The 20163-nt window shown below is 39.0% G+C and overlaps 2 protein-coding genes across 4 annotated transcripts in view; both read left to right on the top strand.

Moving 5' to 3' along the window:
* Positions 1-11244, top strand: part of LOC111588550 (coronin-1C-A) — a 35908-nt gene extending 24664 nt beyond the window's left edge. For both annotated transcript variants that reach the window (XM_035943226.2, XM_023298988.3), the window contains exons 3-11: positions 1371-1493; positions 3252-3381; positions 3586-3767; positions 5400-5519; positions 5757-5861; positions 5976-6121; positions 7234-7291; positions 7420-7662; positions 8418-11244. In XM_035943226.2, the coding sequence (XP_035799119.2) occupies positions 1371-1493; positions 3252-3381; positions 3586-3767; positions 5400-5519; positions 5757-5861; positions 5976-6121; positions 7234-7291; positions 7420-7662; positions 8418-8537 (1227 nt within the window). In that variant the 3' untranslated portion in view covers positions 8538-11244. The remainder of the gene's footprint in view (positions 1-1370; positions 1494-3251; positions 3382-3585; positions 3768-5399; positions 5520-5756; positions 5862-5975; positions 6122-7233; positions 7292-7419; positions 7663-8417) is intronic.
* Positions 11245-13023: 1779 nt separating this feature from the next.
* tmem119a (transmembrane protein 119a) lies at positions 13024-16782 on the top strand. 2 transcript variants are annotated; one of them, XM_035943229.2, is made up of 2 exons: positions 13024-13180; positions 15933-16782. In XM_035943229.2, exon 2 carries the CDS (start codon positions 15947-15949, stop codon positions 16694-16696), a length of 750 nt encoding a protein of 249 aa, XP_035799122.2. In that variant the 5' UTR covers positions 13024-13180; positions 15933-15946; the 3' UTR covers positions 16697-16782. The 2 variants fall into 2 exon arrangements, with proteins under 2 accessions (XP_035799122.2, XP_035799123.2); XM_035943230.2 differs by lacking the exon at positions 13024-13180 and adding an exon at positions 15412-15429.
* The last annotated feature ends 3381 nt before the right edge of the window (positions 16783-20163 follow it).

The raw sequence follows: 20163 nt of genomic DNA on the forward strand, positions 1-20163 counted from the left end.
TTTGCACCTCATGCAAGAGTACTAAAGCTTCCATCTTTTGCTTGAATTACCATTAATAATTGCTTCAAGTGATGTCCTCGTGAGGATTAAGTCTGTTTTGATTGTACTTCTTACTCATTACTGAATATACAGTTCTTAGATTTAATAGTTTTTCTCAAGCCATTCTTATTGCTATTCCTAATATAATGGCAGAATAGCTGTGGGCAGTGAGTGACTCTTTCTTGCATTAGGGAGGCCATCATGCTTTAAATAGGGCTGCAGCAGTCAGACTCTTTCCACAGTAGGTGACATCATCTCTCTGGCCCTGCGGGCGTACTTGGAGTCAATACAGTCTAGGGTGTGTCAGACACCAAAACCATAATAGCATGACATTTGCTAAGTCACCTCACCATGTAGAGAGAGCACCTGATGCTCCTGGCTCTTAGGGTTCAGAGGTAAAAATCCAGGTGCAGGTTGATTTTTAGGATGGGCAGTGTAATTTAAGGTCATTCCTGTGTATGAGTGTGCGTGCGTCATATTAATTTGCAACCTTCTAGTCAGTGGTGAGTTGTATAAGTAGATTATGTAAAGGGCACAGTTTAGTGCATGATGTAGGGTTGCCAGTTTAAAGTAAGGATTTTTTGTGGAAAACTAAGCATATTTTGGCATACTTCTACTGTATACTGACATCACTGCTAGTAAGCTTGCTGAATTACTACGGGTGGTCCAGTAGGAGCTAAATCTAATTCCGCTTTGCTTCTGTGTAGCACCAATAAAACCAATCCTCTTTTTTTGGCTGTGTGATGCTGCTACAAACCAAGTCTGATGACTCTTTGGCTTTAGGCTGTTAAATTCATTCCTATCCATGTTCATAATTTTTAATTTATTGATGAGCCATGTAAGAAGACTCATTGTTTTCAGTTCAGTTTTAGCTATGCAAGCTGGGCTATGCTAGGAGTTTTGTGGGACTGTGTTTCCCCTCACACACAGACTTTAATATTAAGTGACCTCCCAGTCAGCAAATTGAAACAATAGTTGAGAAGGATTTTGCTGATGGATGTGTTTTTGCCACGACTCTTAAGCATCTACCTCCATTGTGGTCTTAGATAATGTTCAAAATGTAGAACTTCCTCCCAGACTGCATCACTGAAATTACATCACTCATTTTATTAGGTTTTTTTTTTTTTATGTAGGATGAGTCGGTTTAAGCGCTTTTTGTTAGATGTTGTTTACGTGTCTTTATGTGTGTGCTTTTTGCAGGTGGGATTTAGGATTATACTGTTATTGTCCTGTTTCAAAACACGCTCACTCCTCCAGCATGGACAATGTTCTCTGAGGACCAGACTAAGACTAATCTTATTACTCTGTGTTGTTTATCTTTCTCTTTACAGACGGGACGCATTGACAAATCCTACCCCACAGTGTGTGGGCACACAGGCCCGGTGTTAGACATCGACTGGTGCCCTCACAATGACCAGGTCATTGCCAGTGGGTCTGAGGACTGCACAGTGATGGTAAGTCTTGCCACACCCATTAAACCTGAATTCAGGCCTCTTAATAGAAGGAAACAGCAGCACACATCTTAAGCTAATAACTGACAAGAGACTACATGCTCATTATTGCGAAAAACCAGGCTGTTGTAACTCGGTGATGGTTGCAGGCCTCGCCCTCTGGATTAGATTAGGCTCAAATATGTGTTGTAGGAATCAGAGCTGGGGAATGATTTAGCTGTTTATTGAGCTGAGGTCACTGACTTTTTTGAGTCTGTAGTTGTACTTTCTTCCACATGTCCTTATTTGGGCTATGAAAGGCAGAGAGGAGGTTTCAGCCCATTTGGGTGGCTGCACTTTCTCACCTGTAAGTCCCAACTTCCTGTTGAATCCACACAGAATCAATGCTGTATTTATTTCATGTTTGCAGAAATATAAGCCATGAACAGAGAGGAACCATTGATGGTTTTGCTCCTAATAGCATTTGATCTGAAGGTCAATTTCAGAGCCTAAATAGATGCTTGGTAATGTTAAGTTTAGATATTGTAGGACTGGGTGGTATAACTGGTGTATACAGAAGACCAATGGAAATAAAGACCATGATGTAGACAGTGCGTTTCATCTTTATCACACATTATAGAATGTATTCTAATTGTTATATAACCAAACTACACACTGGACATCAGCACAACTAACTGCATGTTAACCTGTACTGCTGTTATTGTTGGTAGTGTTTTTGAGAGCTCTTTTAAAATGTTGCATTAAGCACAGGCTTTGCTTATTTGCTGAAACAAGCAAGAATTAGAATGCTAAGAGGGATAACTGAATAAATGGAAATAGACGATACAGAGGAAATACTAAATAGTGTAAAAACAAAAAGGGTGCTTTGGTGAAAGTTTAGTCAGAGGTTGTTTTTTTTAAAATGTGCAACACTGAGCACAAAATAACTTTCAGTAGAATATGACAGTGACAACTGTTGACAGAGATAACATGGGTAACCTATTTATTTGCCAACAAAAGACACTTTGAAAAATTTGAAGTTTTATTTGCAAATCCTTTTGAAACGACTTATAACAAATAACATATAAAAAAGTAAATGTACAGGATAGACCTTAATAACTGAAGGACTGATTAGTTACCCACACGGCAACTGTACAGTCAGTATACTGTGACATGTTGCTCATCCACAATCTGGAAAGAAATGTCTTAAGGGCAATGTCAAGACTGTATGTAAGAACCCACAAATATTTTATCCAGAACAAGTACTTGTTGTGCAGCAGCTCCAGAAAGTACACCAAACAGCACCAAGCAGTCAGTTAAATTCTTAACTTGTATCCAAAATGCATGAATGAAAATGAAAGTATTATATAAATTGTTACCTGATATAACTTTAGCCAACTAATACTTGATTCAATAAAGTCTTATGCTACATTTAAATGACTGTTTTTATTTATTAAGTTGGGAATGTGTCAACAGTAGATTTTTTTAAGGTTGATATTGTACCAGTTGTTCTTGTAACTTCGCTTTATTTTGTTAAATTTGACTGCATATCCCTGTTACTAAATACCATATGGGACATTCTTAGTCACTGCTGCCCCCCTCAGGTTCCTCTTGGTTACTGCCGTTTATCTCTGTTTCTATGTAGTAATACAATAAGCTGCTCTGTTGGATTTGACAGTTTCATAATGAAATCCTTCAGACTGTACAATTTTGTCAAACACAAGCCATGCTTCACCGTCTGTCCCGTGGTCCTCCTTCCTGACCGTTTAATTTCCTCCACAGGTATGGCAGATTCCTGAGAATGGCCTTGTCACTTCCATGTCTGAGCCAGTGGTGGTACTGGAGGGCCACTCCAAGCGCGTTGGCATCATCACATGGCATCCAACAGCACGCAATGTTCTTCTCAGTGCAGGTGAGGACTGTAACTATGTGGTTACATTTACAAAACAATGCTGCTGAGATCCAGCTACCCCCAGAATTGACTTTAAAAAATTCTGAAATACAGTTTGCTCTCACATCTTCAATGTATAACATCACCATGTTGGCAAAGAAAAAATATTTTGTATGAATTTGTTGTGTTGCTGTCCAGCTCACATTTACTTCTATCATTCATCAGGTTGTGACAACCAGATTATCATCTGGAACGTGGGCACAGGTGAAGCCATGATCAGCTTAGAGGACATGCATCCTGATGTCATTTACAACGTGAGCTGGAACCGCAATGGTAGCCTTATCTGCACCTCCTGCAAGGACAAGTCCATCCGTGTCATTGACCCACGCAAGGAGGCGATTGTTGCTGTGAGCAGTTTCTAAAGACGTCTTTATTGTGACATTTTCTCTTTTTTATATTCAGTTGCACTATGTAGGAGGTAATATGAATGTAACTGGAATGAAACTGGGTTGAAAGATGGCAGACTACTTCAGCTAGGAACTAGGGATGTCATGAGAACCAGTACTTTGGTACTGAATTAAGGCTGAACTTCTGAAAACATGATGGTAACATAAGTGCTGTAGGTGTTGGAGACCCTGGACAATAACAACATGTGGAGTAGCAGCGGAAGGTGCAGCAACAGGTCTATTCTGACTTGTGGGGGGAAAAACACAACAAAAGTCATGTATGGAGTTACAAAGCAGGAGTTGATCAGGGACAAATTACGAACAAGTTATTGAAAGCCAGAAGCCGGAATGCAAACTCAGTCACAGAGCATTTTTAACAGCTTAAAGACAGACATCTGGATCTGTATGCAGAATTCAAGGTGAGTTGTTGTAGCGTTATATTAACAACATGTTGCCAAAAAGTTCACATCCTGAAATTGAGATTTGCGTCTGTTGTAGTAATTCTCTACACAAAGCTCTAACAGAGGTTAATGTGAGCTTGTTTAGGCCAAAGTAGCAATAGACCTTAATGAAAGCTGCATGCTGCTGATAATGTTGGTACACTGCCATCATTACTGTCCACCCTATCAGAATGTAACATGTATTTGTGTTGGCACACTGCATGTGCAGCAGTTGAAATACATTAATTCCATTGATATTTTGGTAACAAAAATCACGAAACTTCAGCAGTACTGTTACTGACTATTACATTTCTTATATCGTGACATCCCTAGTAGAAACACCATACTGATGCTAGGGCCTCCCTTTGCTCTGAAACTGTTTTGGTTCTCCATGACATGGATTGCACAAGATGCCTGAAACATTCCTTTGAGTTTCTGCTCTATGTTGATATGATTACACCACTTCATTTTGGCAGCTTTTTCAGTCTTCTGATTATCCTGTTCTATCACCACCCAGCTGTTTTATTGGATTCAGGGTAATATTGTGTTGGCCCAAAGAGTGCCAAGAAAACATTCCCCACACCATTACACCAACTTCACCAGCAGCCTGGAGTGTTGACACAAGGCAAGTTGGATCCATGGATTCATGCTGTTGAAGCCAGATTCTGGGCTTGTCTCAGCAGGAACGAAATCAAAATTAGTTCGACCAGGTCACCTTTTTCCAGTCTTCAGCTGTTCAGTTTTCATCACTGTAGAACTGCCACTCTCTGAATGTTTTTGTTTTTAGTGCAATTCTTAGTTAGCTCTAGCGACTATTATGTTGAAAATCCCAGAAGATCAGCAGTTTCAGAAATACTCAAACCAACCCGTCTGGCCCAAGTCAGTCGCTGAGATCACGGTTTCCTCATTCTGATCTTTGTTATGAACATTACCTGCAGCTCCTGGACTGTATTCTATGTGATTTATGCTTTGCACTGCTGCCACATGATTGGCTGATTAGATAATGAATAGGCAATTTTACGTGTGTCTAATTAAGTGCTCAATGAATGTAGGTTCATGGTAGTTTAGCTGACTCTGACTTTAATGTGGAGCAGAAATGGACACAGTGACTAAGTAGTAACTTTGCACGTGTGTTGATCTCTACACTTCACAGGAGAAGGAAAAGGCACACGAGGGCGCTCGACCCATGAGGGCCATCTTTCTTGCTGATGGCAACGTCCTCACCACCGGTTTCAGTCGCATGAGTGAGAGGCAGCTGGCTCTCTGGAACATAGTAAGTAGCTTTAAGTGCCGAGTGCACTACATAAGTTCAGTTATTATGAGTTTGACATTTCATACTGTGATAGTGTTCGCTTTATGTGAACTATGTTAAAGCTCTTCATGTATGCCAGCAGTATAAATAGAAAAAATGCTTACACACATTATTTACAACTATATAAAGTACAATCAAGCAGGCTAATAAGCTCGTCTTCCTGTTTTTGAAGGCTAATACCTTTTTTTTTTTTCTTAGCAAAACATGGAGGAGCCCATGACCGTTAATGAGATGGACACCAGCAACGGAGTGCTTTTGCCCTTCTACGACCCAGACACCAACATTGTTTACCTCTGTGGGAAGGTGAGTTCCCGAAGCCCTCAATAGTCAAATCAAGCATTATATCAACAGCACAAATTCAGTCTAAAATAAGTTTTCAGATGGCACAAATAATACTGTTCCTGTATTTCCTGACAGGGTGACAGCAGCATCCGTTACTTTGAAATCACAGATGAGGCTCCCTATGTTCACTTCCTCAATACCTTTTCCAGCAAGGAGCCCCAGAGGGGCATGGGCTACATGGCCAAGAGGGGCCTTGATGTCAATAAGTGCGAAATTGCAAGGTAAACTACACGATGATGGTTAATCATCAACTCTGACACATGTTATGGTTCTATTATGGCCTCTGTGTTAATTGGTAACATGTCTTTTGTGATGTGAAAACTTACCGCGTCAGTGATTTCTCTCTGCTGCTGGAATCTTGTGATTATTGCATATGTACACATAGTACAGTGGTCCCTCACTATATCACGGTTCACTTCTCGCCGTCTCACTGTATTGCAGATTTTTGGATTGGGTTGGGTTCCGCGGATGTTTCGCTATATCGTGGAATTTTGCGGTACAAGTATTTTTTCCACAATGGTTTTTGTGGCCAGTTACATTGCAAAGTGACATTAGAAAACACATACCTGCTTCTTATGCACTATATGAACGCCAGATGCTTTTATTTTGACACAGACTGCAGTATAAATGTGGCAGGAAGTCATCAAACACACTACACTTCACACTCATGGTCCTGACAACATAACACTTAACCAGACTAACAAGGCTGACTAAACTACAAAAACACAATAAAACACTAATAACACTGTAACACTAACATAAACCACAATTATGACATTTAAACCCCCAACACCCCGAACTCCCATGGTGCATTGCAGCACAACAGTTCAGTCATAGCGACCGGCTCTGCTATTGCTACGTTATTTCAATCATTTTTGCGGTAAAATAATTATTTTCTAGCCTAAAAAATTGAAAACAATATAAAAAATATGTTTAAAAAAATAAAACGTATTTAAAGAACATTTAATTTAAATAAAATGCGTAGTGTACAGTGCTGGGCTCTGATTGGCTCAGCGACCATAGTCAGTCTCCTCTGTCTCTTGAGCATGAGCATAAAAATGCAAAATAATTGTAACCGGCCTGACCTACAGCCCTGGAGACGGGTGAGTCGACCAATATTTAAGGGTTACAATATGGTCATTACTTCACGGATTTTCGTCTATGAGGGCCTGGAACGTAACCCCCGCGATAGACGAGGGACCACTGTATTGTTGATGCTGAAACGATGCTTCACCACTAGATGGCAGAATGGAATCAAGATATAATCATCCACAGGAAACTGTCTGTTGTTTAATGATGCACTGAACTGTGAGTAACTGCTCTGAATTTCTAGGTTCTATAAACTTCATGAAAGGAAGTGCGAGCCAATTGTGATGACTGTACCTAGAAAGGTGAGTCTCTGTCCTGCATAACAGGCCTCTAATCTTCTTGTTAAATCACAGCACTCAGAGGCCTTGTCTTAGAGTGTGCTGGCTGTAGAGTTTTCCTCACAACTTGTCACTCTGCCCTTCCCGGTCAGTCTGACCTGTTCCAGGAAGACCTGTACCCCAACACAGCTGGACCAGACCCTGCCCTGGAGGCTGAGGAGTGGTTTGAGGGCAAGAATGGAGACCCCATCCTCATCTCCCTCAAGGATGGCTATGTTCCGCTCAAGAACCGTGAATTCAAGGTGGTCAAAAAGAACATTTTGGACCACAAGGTCACCAAGAACACAGAGAACTCGTCTCCTGCCAACAAGCCTGCCTCCGAAACTCCATCAATTGTGAGTGTTTCTTAGTTTTTGTTATTTTTATGTTGTCCTGACTGTTTGATAAATGTCTGGTAGATTCCCACCCACTAAAGCTTTGCACCATGGAATAACAAGTAGTCTGATCTGAGTTTTTTGCAGTGTTAGATGAGTAATTATCTGAGAAGAAATGTTTTTATTCCCAAATAAATCTTACGAATGTTAAACAGCACATGCTGATTTGCATCATTTCATAGCCTTACCAAAGTAGATACTATCATTCACTGAGGTTTGTCATCCTGACTCCCATCTTGCTAATGGCCTCATCTCTTTGTAGCTGACTGTTGGGGTTTGTAGTGTCAGGCAGACAAACAATGTATGGAAGAATCATGGAATTCCTGGCTGTGTTCATGAGGTGGTTTGTAGATGATGTTCATCCCACTCTCTGACCCACAAACTGAGGGGTCTGCTGCTGCTCTGGGCGCCTGCTGCTGGGCGTCCTGCCGCACCTCACCCACAACACAGCCACCCGCCTGGGACCCAGCCCATGCGTCTCCCTGCAGTCATGCTCTGTAATCACAGCCCACTGGGTTCCAGTGATGTTAACCCTCAGAGTACCAGGTCCTGCTACATGCAGTCCAAAATTATTCTGAAAGAAGAGTTGAATTGTGCACGATTGAGACATACCTTATGGTTGGCATAGGATCAAATGTGATGATAGATGCTTACAGCAGTATTTTGATAAAAATAGGTGCCTAAAAAGTCTCACTTGTCTCTTGTGTCTCACACAGAAATCTGAAGCCAACCTGGGGGAGATCTTGAAAGAAGTCAAATCCCTCAAGGACCTGGTCAGCAGTCAGGAGAAGCGAATCATCAAACTTGAAGAGCAAATTTCCAAAATAGCAATTTAAGGACCCTTTGCCGAACCCGCTACAATTCAGGACGTTCCATTGGCTGGGGGGTGGGCGGGAACAGTCACTGCCTATCTCAATGACAGTGTTTCGTCTGAGTCCTGCCTAGCAATGATCCCTAGCAACATTCCAGATGAACTTTTTCTTAGCTGGCCCCCTACCCTCAGTTTAACACAGGTGGAATAAGGACATGTGGCAAATTTAGCAGAAAATACTCTTGCTTTGGGTGACAAAGGACTCAATTCCTTTTATTCTGTGGCAGTCTTTTTTTTAATTTTGTCTACTTGTATGAAAAGGTCTTACATAATTCTTTCATTTTAGAACAATGACCAAGAAAACTCCAGTGTCTGCATACCCCATTTACTATTGTATATCAATATATTTTTTAAGTAAGTATCAGTGTTTCATGTTAGAATTCCCTAAAATTATAATGTTGCCAAATCTGGACTTTTGTTTACACCTCCTTCACAGTATTGTTTTTCTCTTTGTGGGAATATTCAAAATGCAAACAGTGAAACTCAGTGCAGTAGACTGGTTATGTGAGGAGGACAATAATCTCATCAATTATTCACTATGAAATTATATTAACAAAATTGGATTATTACTATCGGAAGACTGACATTTCTAATTCTGTAGTTAAAAGTGAATACATTCCAGTTTGCCACAGTCTACACCAAGCAATCAGACACTATAAATGACACTTCTTGCTGTCTGTCTTGAAGCTGCACAAATTAGTGCCTGCTTTTTGCTCTTTTTTTTTTTTTTTTTTTGCATTTCTGTTGATTTGTGTCACTCTGACTGTGGACATATAGTCCATCTAAACATGCATTCCTTTCTGCTTTGCTTCATTAACATGCACTCTGCACTTGTTGAAGAAAATGACAAACACATTCCACAAATCTCATTGACTCGTAATATGAGGACAAAAAATTCCAGGTTCCTCTTTCTGTAAACGCTCTACTGTAGTGACTCAGTTACACTGGTTGGTTGTTCTTGTGATATTTTATGTGCTGCCAATGGAAAGACCAACTTTTATCCTTTCTGCAGAACTCTGTTTTTGTGAGAGGTTCAGTCACCAACCTCAGTGTTTGTTGTCTGTGGGTCAACGCACAGGTGTAGTCAAGTGTAGTGGGATTATTTCTTGTCGCTGTTCTTTTGCATTATGTGACATCTCACATCTGGATTTTCTGTACAAACAAAACAGGAATAATATGAAATGACACCAAATAATCACACATTGACTTGACTATTTAAAACCAGCTGGTGACAAAGCTGGAGATTGCTACAGAAACTGTTCATGATAGACCTCAAAGGCCTAAGATTGTGTGAATATGTGCCTCATGTCTTGGCCTTTTGGGTGCTCGTCACTATGGATGTTCCTGCTTTGTTTCTTATTCAGGGGGTTATGAAATGGACTCACTGTAGAGGGTCCAAGACTTGCCTCTAATTTGAAAGAATTGAGTTGTTGCGTTTTCACTTTGCAGTTAATTTTAGCCCATTTCTTGTTCCAGATGTGCTTACATCCCTCTTAGCACTTCCACGTCTCGGTCCTTCTAATGGTTGTTTTTCAGATGCCCCAATTCAACATAGCCAATACAAATACAAGGAACAATTGAATTGTCCAATCTGAGTTGTTTTGCTCCAATGAAAGTTCTATTTTTTTTATGTTTTAGATGCGTTTCCCAGTGGGAAGCTGAGACGGGTAATGGTTCAGTCTGTTGTTTGCCTTCAATAATTGTTACCACTGTAAAGACCTGAAAGTGCCATAGAGGTGACCCCGGAAGTGTTTGTAGGGAGACTGTTCTGTGCGTAGTTTTGTGTAGTAAACGGAAGAAATGAGAGGTGCCTGGCTTTAAAACCACTCTGAGGTGCTATTCTTAATAGAAACAATATGTTTGAAGAATCCCGTTCCTGAAGTACCGCATGTCACCGAACCGGAAGGCATGAAGTCCTGCCAGCCCATCCCACAATACACCAGGCAGCATTTCTCGTCGGGGTTTATTCCAAGCTTTGTGGCCCTGACATTTTGAAATTTTCCACCTCGGTACGGGTATCAAAACATCTTTAAAAAGATGTCAAACCAAGAATCTGTCGACTGAGTTCACAGCGAGTCGTCTTGGCTTCAAGATACAATCAGAGCTGTGAGTCGTAGAATATCAGTGAGGAAATGTGCGGAGTGTGACAGACATTATACTGCCCTGTCTTGTATATCAGACTGCCACTCTGGATTCTTTATAGCACTGTCAGCACAAGAGCATGGTTTTGAGGAGTAGTAGTTAATAGTGATCCAAAGGGACTCTGTAGGTTGGAGAAATGTGCAGTTGAAAGATAGATGTATGTTTGTAATTAAGGTCTAGAAAATGAGTGAAAGCTGTGTAAATAACATGACCATATATCTGTGTTTTTTGGGGTTTTTTTTTTCATTTTTTTGTTTTGTGGTTGTGCTGAAGAGGGTATTTGTATGGGAGGAGGGTTTTAAATGTTTCCCCTTGTTTGTGTTCCTTGCACCTTGCCATAATGCATCATGAGAAAAGCAGAACCTCTGTTACACTGGAGGTCATTCAAAAATCAAGAAAGCTAATCAGACGAAAACAAAGCAGGATGGAAAGCCTCATGTGGAGGTCTGCTCAGCATTTTTGTTCATTATTCTTGCTTCAAGTATCAAACATTGATTATAAGAAAAATTAATAAAGAATTTTTAAAATGGGCTCTTTGTTCAGTTTTGAATTTACAAATGTGCTGCTTTGTCGGTGTGTCTTTTCTGTCCATCTGGATTATGATGTCCTTAAGCTGCTTTAGAGGATATTATGTATTTCTCTTGCAAACAGGCCTCATGAAAAGGCATAAATCAACAATATATAATGTATATTTCTCAGAATGAGACAGCTTAATTGGCCTGTTTGTGGCTGAAGATCAAAATGTTTTTTTTTTCTTGAAAACTTCAAAATTATACAGTATAGTGTAATTTTCAGTCAGCATTAATTCATTTCAGAACACTACAGCTAAAACAGTGAACACTCAGATCTACACAATATTATCAATATCACTGTAATATTACTTCTCAAAAGTTTGTGCAATATTAGTTTCTGCATCATGTGTAGCATTTTATTTTATGTGCAAATTGCAGTGTGCAGTGGTTTTACTATCATGTGTAACATTTGATTTTCATTACATTTGTCTGGTGCAACATAATATGTCACTTCATTTTTTCATCATCATGTGTGATATCAGTTATTATCCCTGCATACTTGCCTGCATTGCTCTTTACTGTTCTATTTTCGCTTGCTTATTTTATTATTTTATTTATATTGTATTGCTTTTTACTTCATTTGTTATTTCTGAGCAAAATCAGACAAAACAATTTCCCTCAGGATGAATAAAGTTTCATCTTATGGCTGATCAGTGCTAATAGTGAACTGAGTGCTGAAGTTAAAACAAATGCTGTCCACTAATAGAATTTGCAGTATAAATATAAGCATTTGTGGTTTACAGCTTTAGTTATAGGATTGCTCTTGTGTTTAAGCAACCACAAATGACCAAACACACTATTCTAGTCCTTTGCAGCATCTGATGACAAGTCTCTGTTACAGCGTCAATTACAAGCAGAATTATTTTAAGTCCCAACGCTCTGTGATGAGCTGCAAAAGTAGTAAGGAGGATGTGTGATATATAGAAACAGAACACTCATTATAATAATATGAAGAGTCTCTCACTGTGGTTTTGCTCATTGCATTATAAAGCTGGAAAAATCACCACCTTAATGACACCTGAAACTCTCCGGCCAGCTATAATATCCTCATGTCACTCCATCTGTCAAGGTCGCTGAGTAAAGTTTGAAAAGAGCCTGAAATAAATGACTTGCATATTTAGAGACGCATCCAGGGATAAGTGCTCCTAAAAGACCAAAAGGTTTATATGTTCGTTCTGTACATGTGTTCCAATGAAAGGGGTGCCTTCTCCCTGCGCTGGTCCTGTATGCCCTGCAGAGGCAGGCTGTAATCAGCGGAGACTTAATTAGAGAGGACTCAGTGGGAGGCAGAGAAGTCTCTGGACTCGCCCCACCAAGTACAGAAATACCCATTTCCCTAAAACATGGGACTGATACACCAACTGTACATCTTTGCAGTGAGTTTAAGGCCATACTCTCAGGCTTGAGCTGTGCCTGTTAGCGCAATGTGTCAAAGTTTCAATCAATAAACACATGTGGTAAATGACATTCTTTGTTGCAAATGAAGCCCGTTTCCAGAGGCATCCATCCATCATTTATTCCTATAGGAAGAAATGCAGTTATGCTCAGTGTCAGTCCTACATTACAAATTTTCATTAAAGTAAAGCAAAAATGCCCAGTCCCAAATGGCTGCTCTGTAAGCTCATGAGGATGCAGACAGAGGATGGGAAGTTGGGAAAGAGGGAGGAGAAGATGAAAATAGAGGGCTGGACATCAGTTTGCAGCAGGGACAATTTTTAGTGTCGTGTTCAGTAAAAAAAAACATTCAGTTTAACTGAGCAGGGAGGGCAAATGCTCGGAAACTCTCCTTCACTCTTACTTTCTTCTCGTTACTCTGTCTCTCCCCTTTCTTCCTCCTACAGTCGTTTGCACTGCGTCGAGCTGCTCAGACAAGAAACCAGGAATAACACACTCTGTAAGTATATGTTTAGTTTTCTGGGAATTTAATGTAGAAGTTATCAAGATTTTGCAACAAAGAAGTAGTGGCAGGAGGTGCATTTATTTGGATAAGTGCAACTTTGAGTAACTTGTACTTTACTACAGTGTTTCTTTCTTATGCTTGTTTTTAATTTCAGCTCCATCACATTTCATAGGAAGATATTGTACTTTTTACTTCACTACATTTAAATGGCAGCTACAGTTACTTTGCAGGTCTGAATCTTAAACATAAAGCACATGATCACATATAACTAAAATATCATATGATGCATTGTTACAGATTAAATAGTACTGTACCAGTATTTTCTGTTCTTTATACCACATACTGAAAACTCTTCATTTTTAACTGTAATAATTACCAATTAAAAATATACACTACCGTTCAGAAGTTTGGGGTCACTTAGAAATGTCCTTATTTTTGAAAGAAAAGTATTTTTTTTTAAAGAAGATGACATTAAAATAATCAGAAATACAGTCTAGACGTTGTTAATGTGGTAAATGACTATCCTAGTGGTCAACAGATTTTTAATGGAATATCTACATAGGGGTACAGAGGAACATTTCCAGCAACCATCACTCCTGTGTTCTAATGCTACATTCTGTTAGCTAATTGTGTTGAAAGGCTAATTGATAATTAGAAAACCCTTGTGCAATTATGTTAGCACATGAATAAAAGTGTGAGTTTTCATGGAAAACATGAAATTTCCTGGGTGGCCCCAAAATTTCTAATGGCAGTATATACATATATATATATATATATATATATATATATATATATATATATATATATATATATATATATATATATATATATATATATATATATATATATATATATATATATATATATATATATATATATATATATATATATATATATATAAAAAACTGTCACAGAGGCTGTTTTTCTGCATAATGAGTACTTCCAATAGTCTTAGTACGTTTTTCAAATAATACCTGTGTTTATTTGCTCTCTGAATTCTTGACTTTTACATGTAATTTTCCACTCTCATTAACATTAGATTTAAGTGATCAACAGTGCAATTCATTTGTATTCTATGAATGTCTAATCTGAAGTCATTTTTTGAATTTAAACAAATTGCATAGTTTACAAAGTCAAGAAAACAATGCAGTTGTATGTAAAAATATGTTTTTGAATAGTCTAACCGCAGCAAAGGAACCAAACACTGTATGTCAGGGTGAATTTGTAGTGAATGTCTCTAAAATGATCACAAACACATCTAAAACACTTTGCAGTTGATATAAAGATGCAGTCAAAGTAAGTCAGAGTAGGTTTTACTGAGTCTACACATCTGATACAATTGTGTGGTTTTGTAAATTTGAAGGAAATTTCGGAGAAAAGCTCTTACACGCTTACAAGGTTATGAGATAGATAAATGTCATCCTGTAGATGAGGGGGCTCTCTGATGCTTTGATGCCCTTCAGCTGAAGGTAATGTCAACCCTCCAGTGAAATACAGGAACTGTAATTTTAGTTGTAATTATGGGGATTTAAAGGGCAGAGCTGTCCTATAGCTGTACATCCCAGAATGGAGACCCAGCCCATCATCTGCTCCGTGTACTTTATGTTCGACCACACAGGAGCAGTGGGAGGGGGTCTCACTGTAAATCAGAGCAGCAGCAGGTTCACTATAGCATGACGCTGATGAGAAGCTTGTCTTTACAGTTTGGCACTTTGTAATTACACACTGTGTTAAGAGTTAAACAGGTTTTAAATGGTTACAGACTCACTGGTCGCACTTTTCCGTGTTAAATCTTGGCCTTGCAGTGAGAAGGAGTGAGAACGATGGAAAGACAATATTGGAGAAAAGTAATATTGGGCCGTGAGGTTTGTTCAGCCAGTCGTACTGTAAGTAAATGCAGGTTTCCCTGGAAGCAGAAATATCCTGTGCAGGTCTGTGCTGCTGTGGCTGGTGCTCAGCAGCTGTTGCCCAGTGTAAATATAGAGGCCACAGCCACAGGTCTCCCACGCCTCTGAGCTCCCTTTGGAAAATAGCTTCCTCCTGGCTTTGGTGTGGTGGATGGGTGGCCTCCCTCTACTTTACAAATTATAAGGCCTTCAGCACCAAACTCGCTGTCTCCACCCCAAATAAGTAATGGCTACTGTCCTGCCTGCTAAAATAGATCTGCAGGACGGGCAGAGGCAGAAAACCTAGAACAACCTGAGTTAAGACAGATACAGGAGGCACATTTTAGATACTGTAAGGTAAATATTTAGTTAGAGAATGGAGCTCAGCTTCTTAGTTTAGCATAAAAACCTAGAAACGGCTGGTGTGGCAAAGTTGGCAGAAACCTCCTACCAGCAAGACTGAAGCTGGAGACTTACTGCTGTACAAGGGTGCTGCAAAAAAATGCTATTAAGGCACAACTTCTTGTTTTTATGTCTCCTCACTGTGTATGGATTAAATAAACAGGATTTGATGTGTTAATTTTTGAATTTTAGAGAAGTTCTTTGGCAGATTGTGACACCATTGGATAGGACCAAGTAAGCTGCCTCCCTTTGTGTCCAATCTTTATGCAAAGATAAGCAGATTTCCTCCTGATTGTAGCTTTCTAATTAATGCAGCATCTTTGCATGTAATAAATAAATGCATTTCCTAAATTGAAACTGCTTTTTGAAAGGGACATCCAGACGCTGTATTAGTGCATTTCTATAAGATCAAGAACTTTTGTTTAATTTATACTAAATCTACCTTCTTCTTGTTTCAGGACCAGAAGAGAACATGAACTCCCACCTGTTTTTTCACGTCACCTGTGTGACGCTGCTCTCACTGTGCTGCAGTTTGTGTCACTGCACTCCTTTATTCTACAACATATCAATGGACGGCAGTGGCGATGAAGCTGAGCTGGAGCTCCTTTTCCCAACGTCTTTCGCCACCCGAGCACCTGTTCAGATTACTGCATCTACCGGAGCTCCCACCCTCACCAACACCATCACCACCACCATGATCCGCCTGAAGGACTTCGTCCTGACCCGAATGGTGGACTTCCTGCAGGAGAATCTGCTCATCATCATAGTGGTGACCTCTCTTCTCATCGTCATGGTCTTCATCATCTGCTGTGCCTCCGCCATGAGTCACAAGCGCAAGCTGGAGGCCTACAAACCTCCTCCTAATCCGCCCAGGAAGTATACAGCTGATAAAACCGGAGGACGCAAGCATTCGGGAGACTTCCAGGAAAGGCCGTACGCCGTTGACCACGTCAAGAGGGTCCAGACTCAGAGCATGGCCTCCCCCAAGAACCTGCGGCAGCCTTCCAAGGCTCTGGTGGGAGAGAGGGGGAGAGAGGTCAGGTCATCGCCTCGCCAGGAGGTCAGAAAGGTCAGAGATGTAGAGGAGGTGGAGAAGCGCAGAGAGGAGCCCAAATACAAGGAGCAGGTGAAGCACAGGGAGGAGGTGCAGCAGAGCTCCAGCCCCAGCACCAGCTCCAGTCCTCCTGTCTGCACCTGCCATCTGAAGAAAGCCCACCACTAGGGCAGGACACAGGATTTAACTGGAAAAAAAGGTGACCTAAATTAAAAACAAGATCAGGCAGTTCCAAGCATGTAGGCAAAATCTGTCATGATTTCAACGAAGTGACTTCAATAGAGATCATAGAGATTGAAATATATTTAAATGCAGTCTGCCCTCAAATACCAAATCATCCATCTTTAAAACACTAAAATCTAAACAAAGATAAATGAAAACATGAATGAATACGTTTCTCATTCATAACTATAAAACAGGAAAAACAGTAACATTCAGATGTGTGACTGAGTAAGTTTACTCTCAGTTTATTGATTCACTTTGACATGAAACAGCCAACGATTGAAACCAGCAGATGTGAGCAAAAATGGCTGATTTCTTTGAATAAAGGGAGCTTTCAGTTTGAAGGAGCTTTGTGGATAGTCTGGCAGTGCACAGTCACTTGACTTTTATCAGTGGTTACAGTTCTCAACAGCCGAAAAAAACAGCCCTGTGCTACTGAGGCTGCATCACTTTATGAAAATAATAGTCGTTCCCATTAGTAACACTTGATAAGAGCCCAAAAAAAAATGTAATATATTGCACAGCCTGGAATTCTCCATGCTAGTTAGAAATATTGTCTGTATTTGTTATACAGTTTTTCTCCATATTCCTGCCCAGAGAAGCCTCGTCAGCGTATCCTGCTGAACACCATAACATCGTTTTAGCAGCTAAGAGCCTTTAGGTGAATCAGCCACTTAGAACAACATCATTTCTGCCGTAAATAAAGCAAAATGAAATGCTGATGAACTTGACATGGAAAAGTAGCAGAACATTTTCTTTATAATCACATTGATATTTACTTTTATGTTATTATTTTATGTCATATCATACTGTATTTTATTTGAGGACCCTAATTCACAAAGTTTAAACCAAAAGCAGAATCTGCAATTGTGTAATTTCTGGATAACTGATGTAAAAACATACATGCATGTATCTCCTATAATATTTACATATTTATTTGGTTAATAATTTCCATATCCATCTTCTACTAGCAAATACACTACAAGCCTTTTTTGTTTTATTTTGGTAAACAGCCTTTGTGAATAAGGGTTTCAATTTTTCTTTTTAATAAGTAATACTTATGTATAAGATAAATTATGTTTTGTTTTAATGTAAAGATTTCAAATGAGTCAAAAACTTGAGTACAGAGACAGATAGTTGGCCTGTTTTGCTGGTGTAGTAGGCTACAAACGTTTAAAAGAAATGCTGGCAGGTTTATATTTGCAGAGGTGGAACAAGTATTCAGATCCTTTATTTAGTAAAAGTACTATTATCACACTGTGAAAATTCTCCACTGCAAGTTAAAGCCAAATTTTGCTTAACGTATCAAAAGTACATATTCTGTAGTGTTTAGCTGTTATATATGATGTTTTTGGATTAATGATACTGCTGCATCAATGTGTCTGTTGCATTTTACTGCTGTAGGTTGTCAAAGTTGAGCTATTTTAACTAGTTTGTGTGGTTTAATCTATAAAGATGCATTAATTCCTTTAAGATCATCATATGTTTGTCGTGTTCCTTTCCTGTGAGAACCATGCGTCTCTAAAAAGTAAACTTTTCAACCTGCAGTTGAGCTATGAGAAAAGAATTTTACAGCCAATCCAAGAGGGATTTTCAAAAAAATCATTTTTATATCTTAAAAAGTATAAGGAACACTTAATCTTTCAGTTGCTTGTGAGATGTAAAGAAGTAAAAGTATGTTCATTTTATGATTGCATAAAATGGAAATACTCCAGTAAGTCAATTTACACTTAAGTACACTATCTTATTAAAAGTGTTTTGTTACATTCCACCACTGTATATTTGTCATATTTATTTGACTAAATTACAAGAAGGTAATTTCTACAACTCTCCAACTTACTGTCACATTACTCAAGTTAATGACTCTGAGCATCTGAACTAATTGTATGATTTCCAGTTTGTACACTCTTTTTTCCGCTGAACCTCAGATTGTTGTCCTCACATGTTTCCACACAGTTGCCTCCTCTGTGACAGTTGCATTGTTTACAAAATGACAATTTTGTTTAGCCTATGTTTAATAAAACTATTGGTAAAGATGATTCTGTCATTACTGTAAACGTAGCAGTGGAGACGGTGGAAGTCGTGCCAAACAAGACACAAGTACAGCCCTGAGGAAACCTACGATTAGAAAAGGCGAGGAAGGTCCAAAAACAGAGGATGTTCTCTACATGCACATTATGTTCAACATGATGATCTGTAATTTTCAACCGCGTCTCCTCAAAAATCAAAGGCGACTATTTTAAGTTAATTATCCAAATGTTAGATTTGTGATATTTCCTCTGTGATAAGATGTCTTCTAAATGAACATTTCAGGCCCAAAATGTGCAAACACAACAACACAGTAACTCCTCCAGTTTTCCCAAATAGCAGGGAATGTTTCTACAGCACTGATTAACATTACCTACAAGTTCTAATAATGTTTTAAAGAAAACATTTTAATCGAATATTCAAAGAAGGCATGAAGGATATTTCTCATTTCAAATGATGTTCCTATGAGGTTAACTAAGACATAACATATTAACTGGAACATTCAGAGGATGTGTGATGGATGTTGTCGGGGTTATTAGATTATGTTGCACGATAACGAAAGAGGAACTTTCGAAAAATGAATGTTAGTTTGAACAAAAAAATGTAAAACCATTCGTACAGTATTACATGATAACAAAGGAAGGACATTCTACATACAACATTTGGCAAATGTTTTAAGAACTTTTCCAGACAAAAGTCTTTGGAGGACTTTATCCTGCTTTTAAGAGGAATTGTGGGAACTGAAAAAAAACCTATTACTGAAAATATTACTGGAGCTTTGCAGAATTTCCTACCAATGTTTTTAGGACAAAAAAAGAAATAAATCTCGCTGGGTTCTGATTGACCTTGTTGGCCCCCAAACACCGGGCAGCATAAGAAGGTACTAGAGCCTGGAGATGATGAGAACCCCTTTGTCCTTCACTGGCTGCTCTACAAGATTGTTTAAATATTTCAACAGAAGTAAACCAGATACATACAGAAGCCTTCAGTGCAAAACAACAGCTCATGTATTGTCTGTACAAATCCTGGAGACACTGATTTGTTCCAGTTAAGGTTAATGCAAAAACTCAAATAACATTTGTCCTCCATATTTAAAAAAAAAAAAAGAAATACTGCCCTAATGTGAACCGTGCTAGTATTGATTTATCAGTTATGTATATTGACACATCTCTTTTTATCATATTACATGCACCACTTTCATCATGACGGGGCTTCATTACGATCTGAAATCTATATAAAAATGGAAAAAATCATAATACATACGTAAGAATATGATTACATAATGGTGAAATGGCTTGAGCAAAACCTCATTTTGAGTAAAAAAAAAAAAGTGTGATCTGAATCTTAAGTGGGTCAAACTGCCAAAGATCAAACATGACATGACG

This window comes from Amphiprion ocellaris, chromosome 6 (assembly GCF_022539595.1).
Source record: "Amphiprion ocellaris isolate individual 3 ecotype Okinawa chromosome 6, ASM2253959v1, whole genome shotgun sequence".
NCBI classification, from domain to species: Eukaryota; Metazoa; Chordata; class Actinopteri; family Pomacentridae; genus Amphiprion; species Amphiprion ocellaris.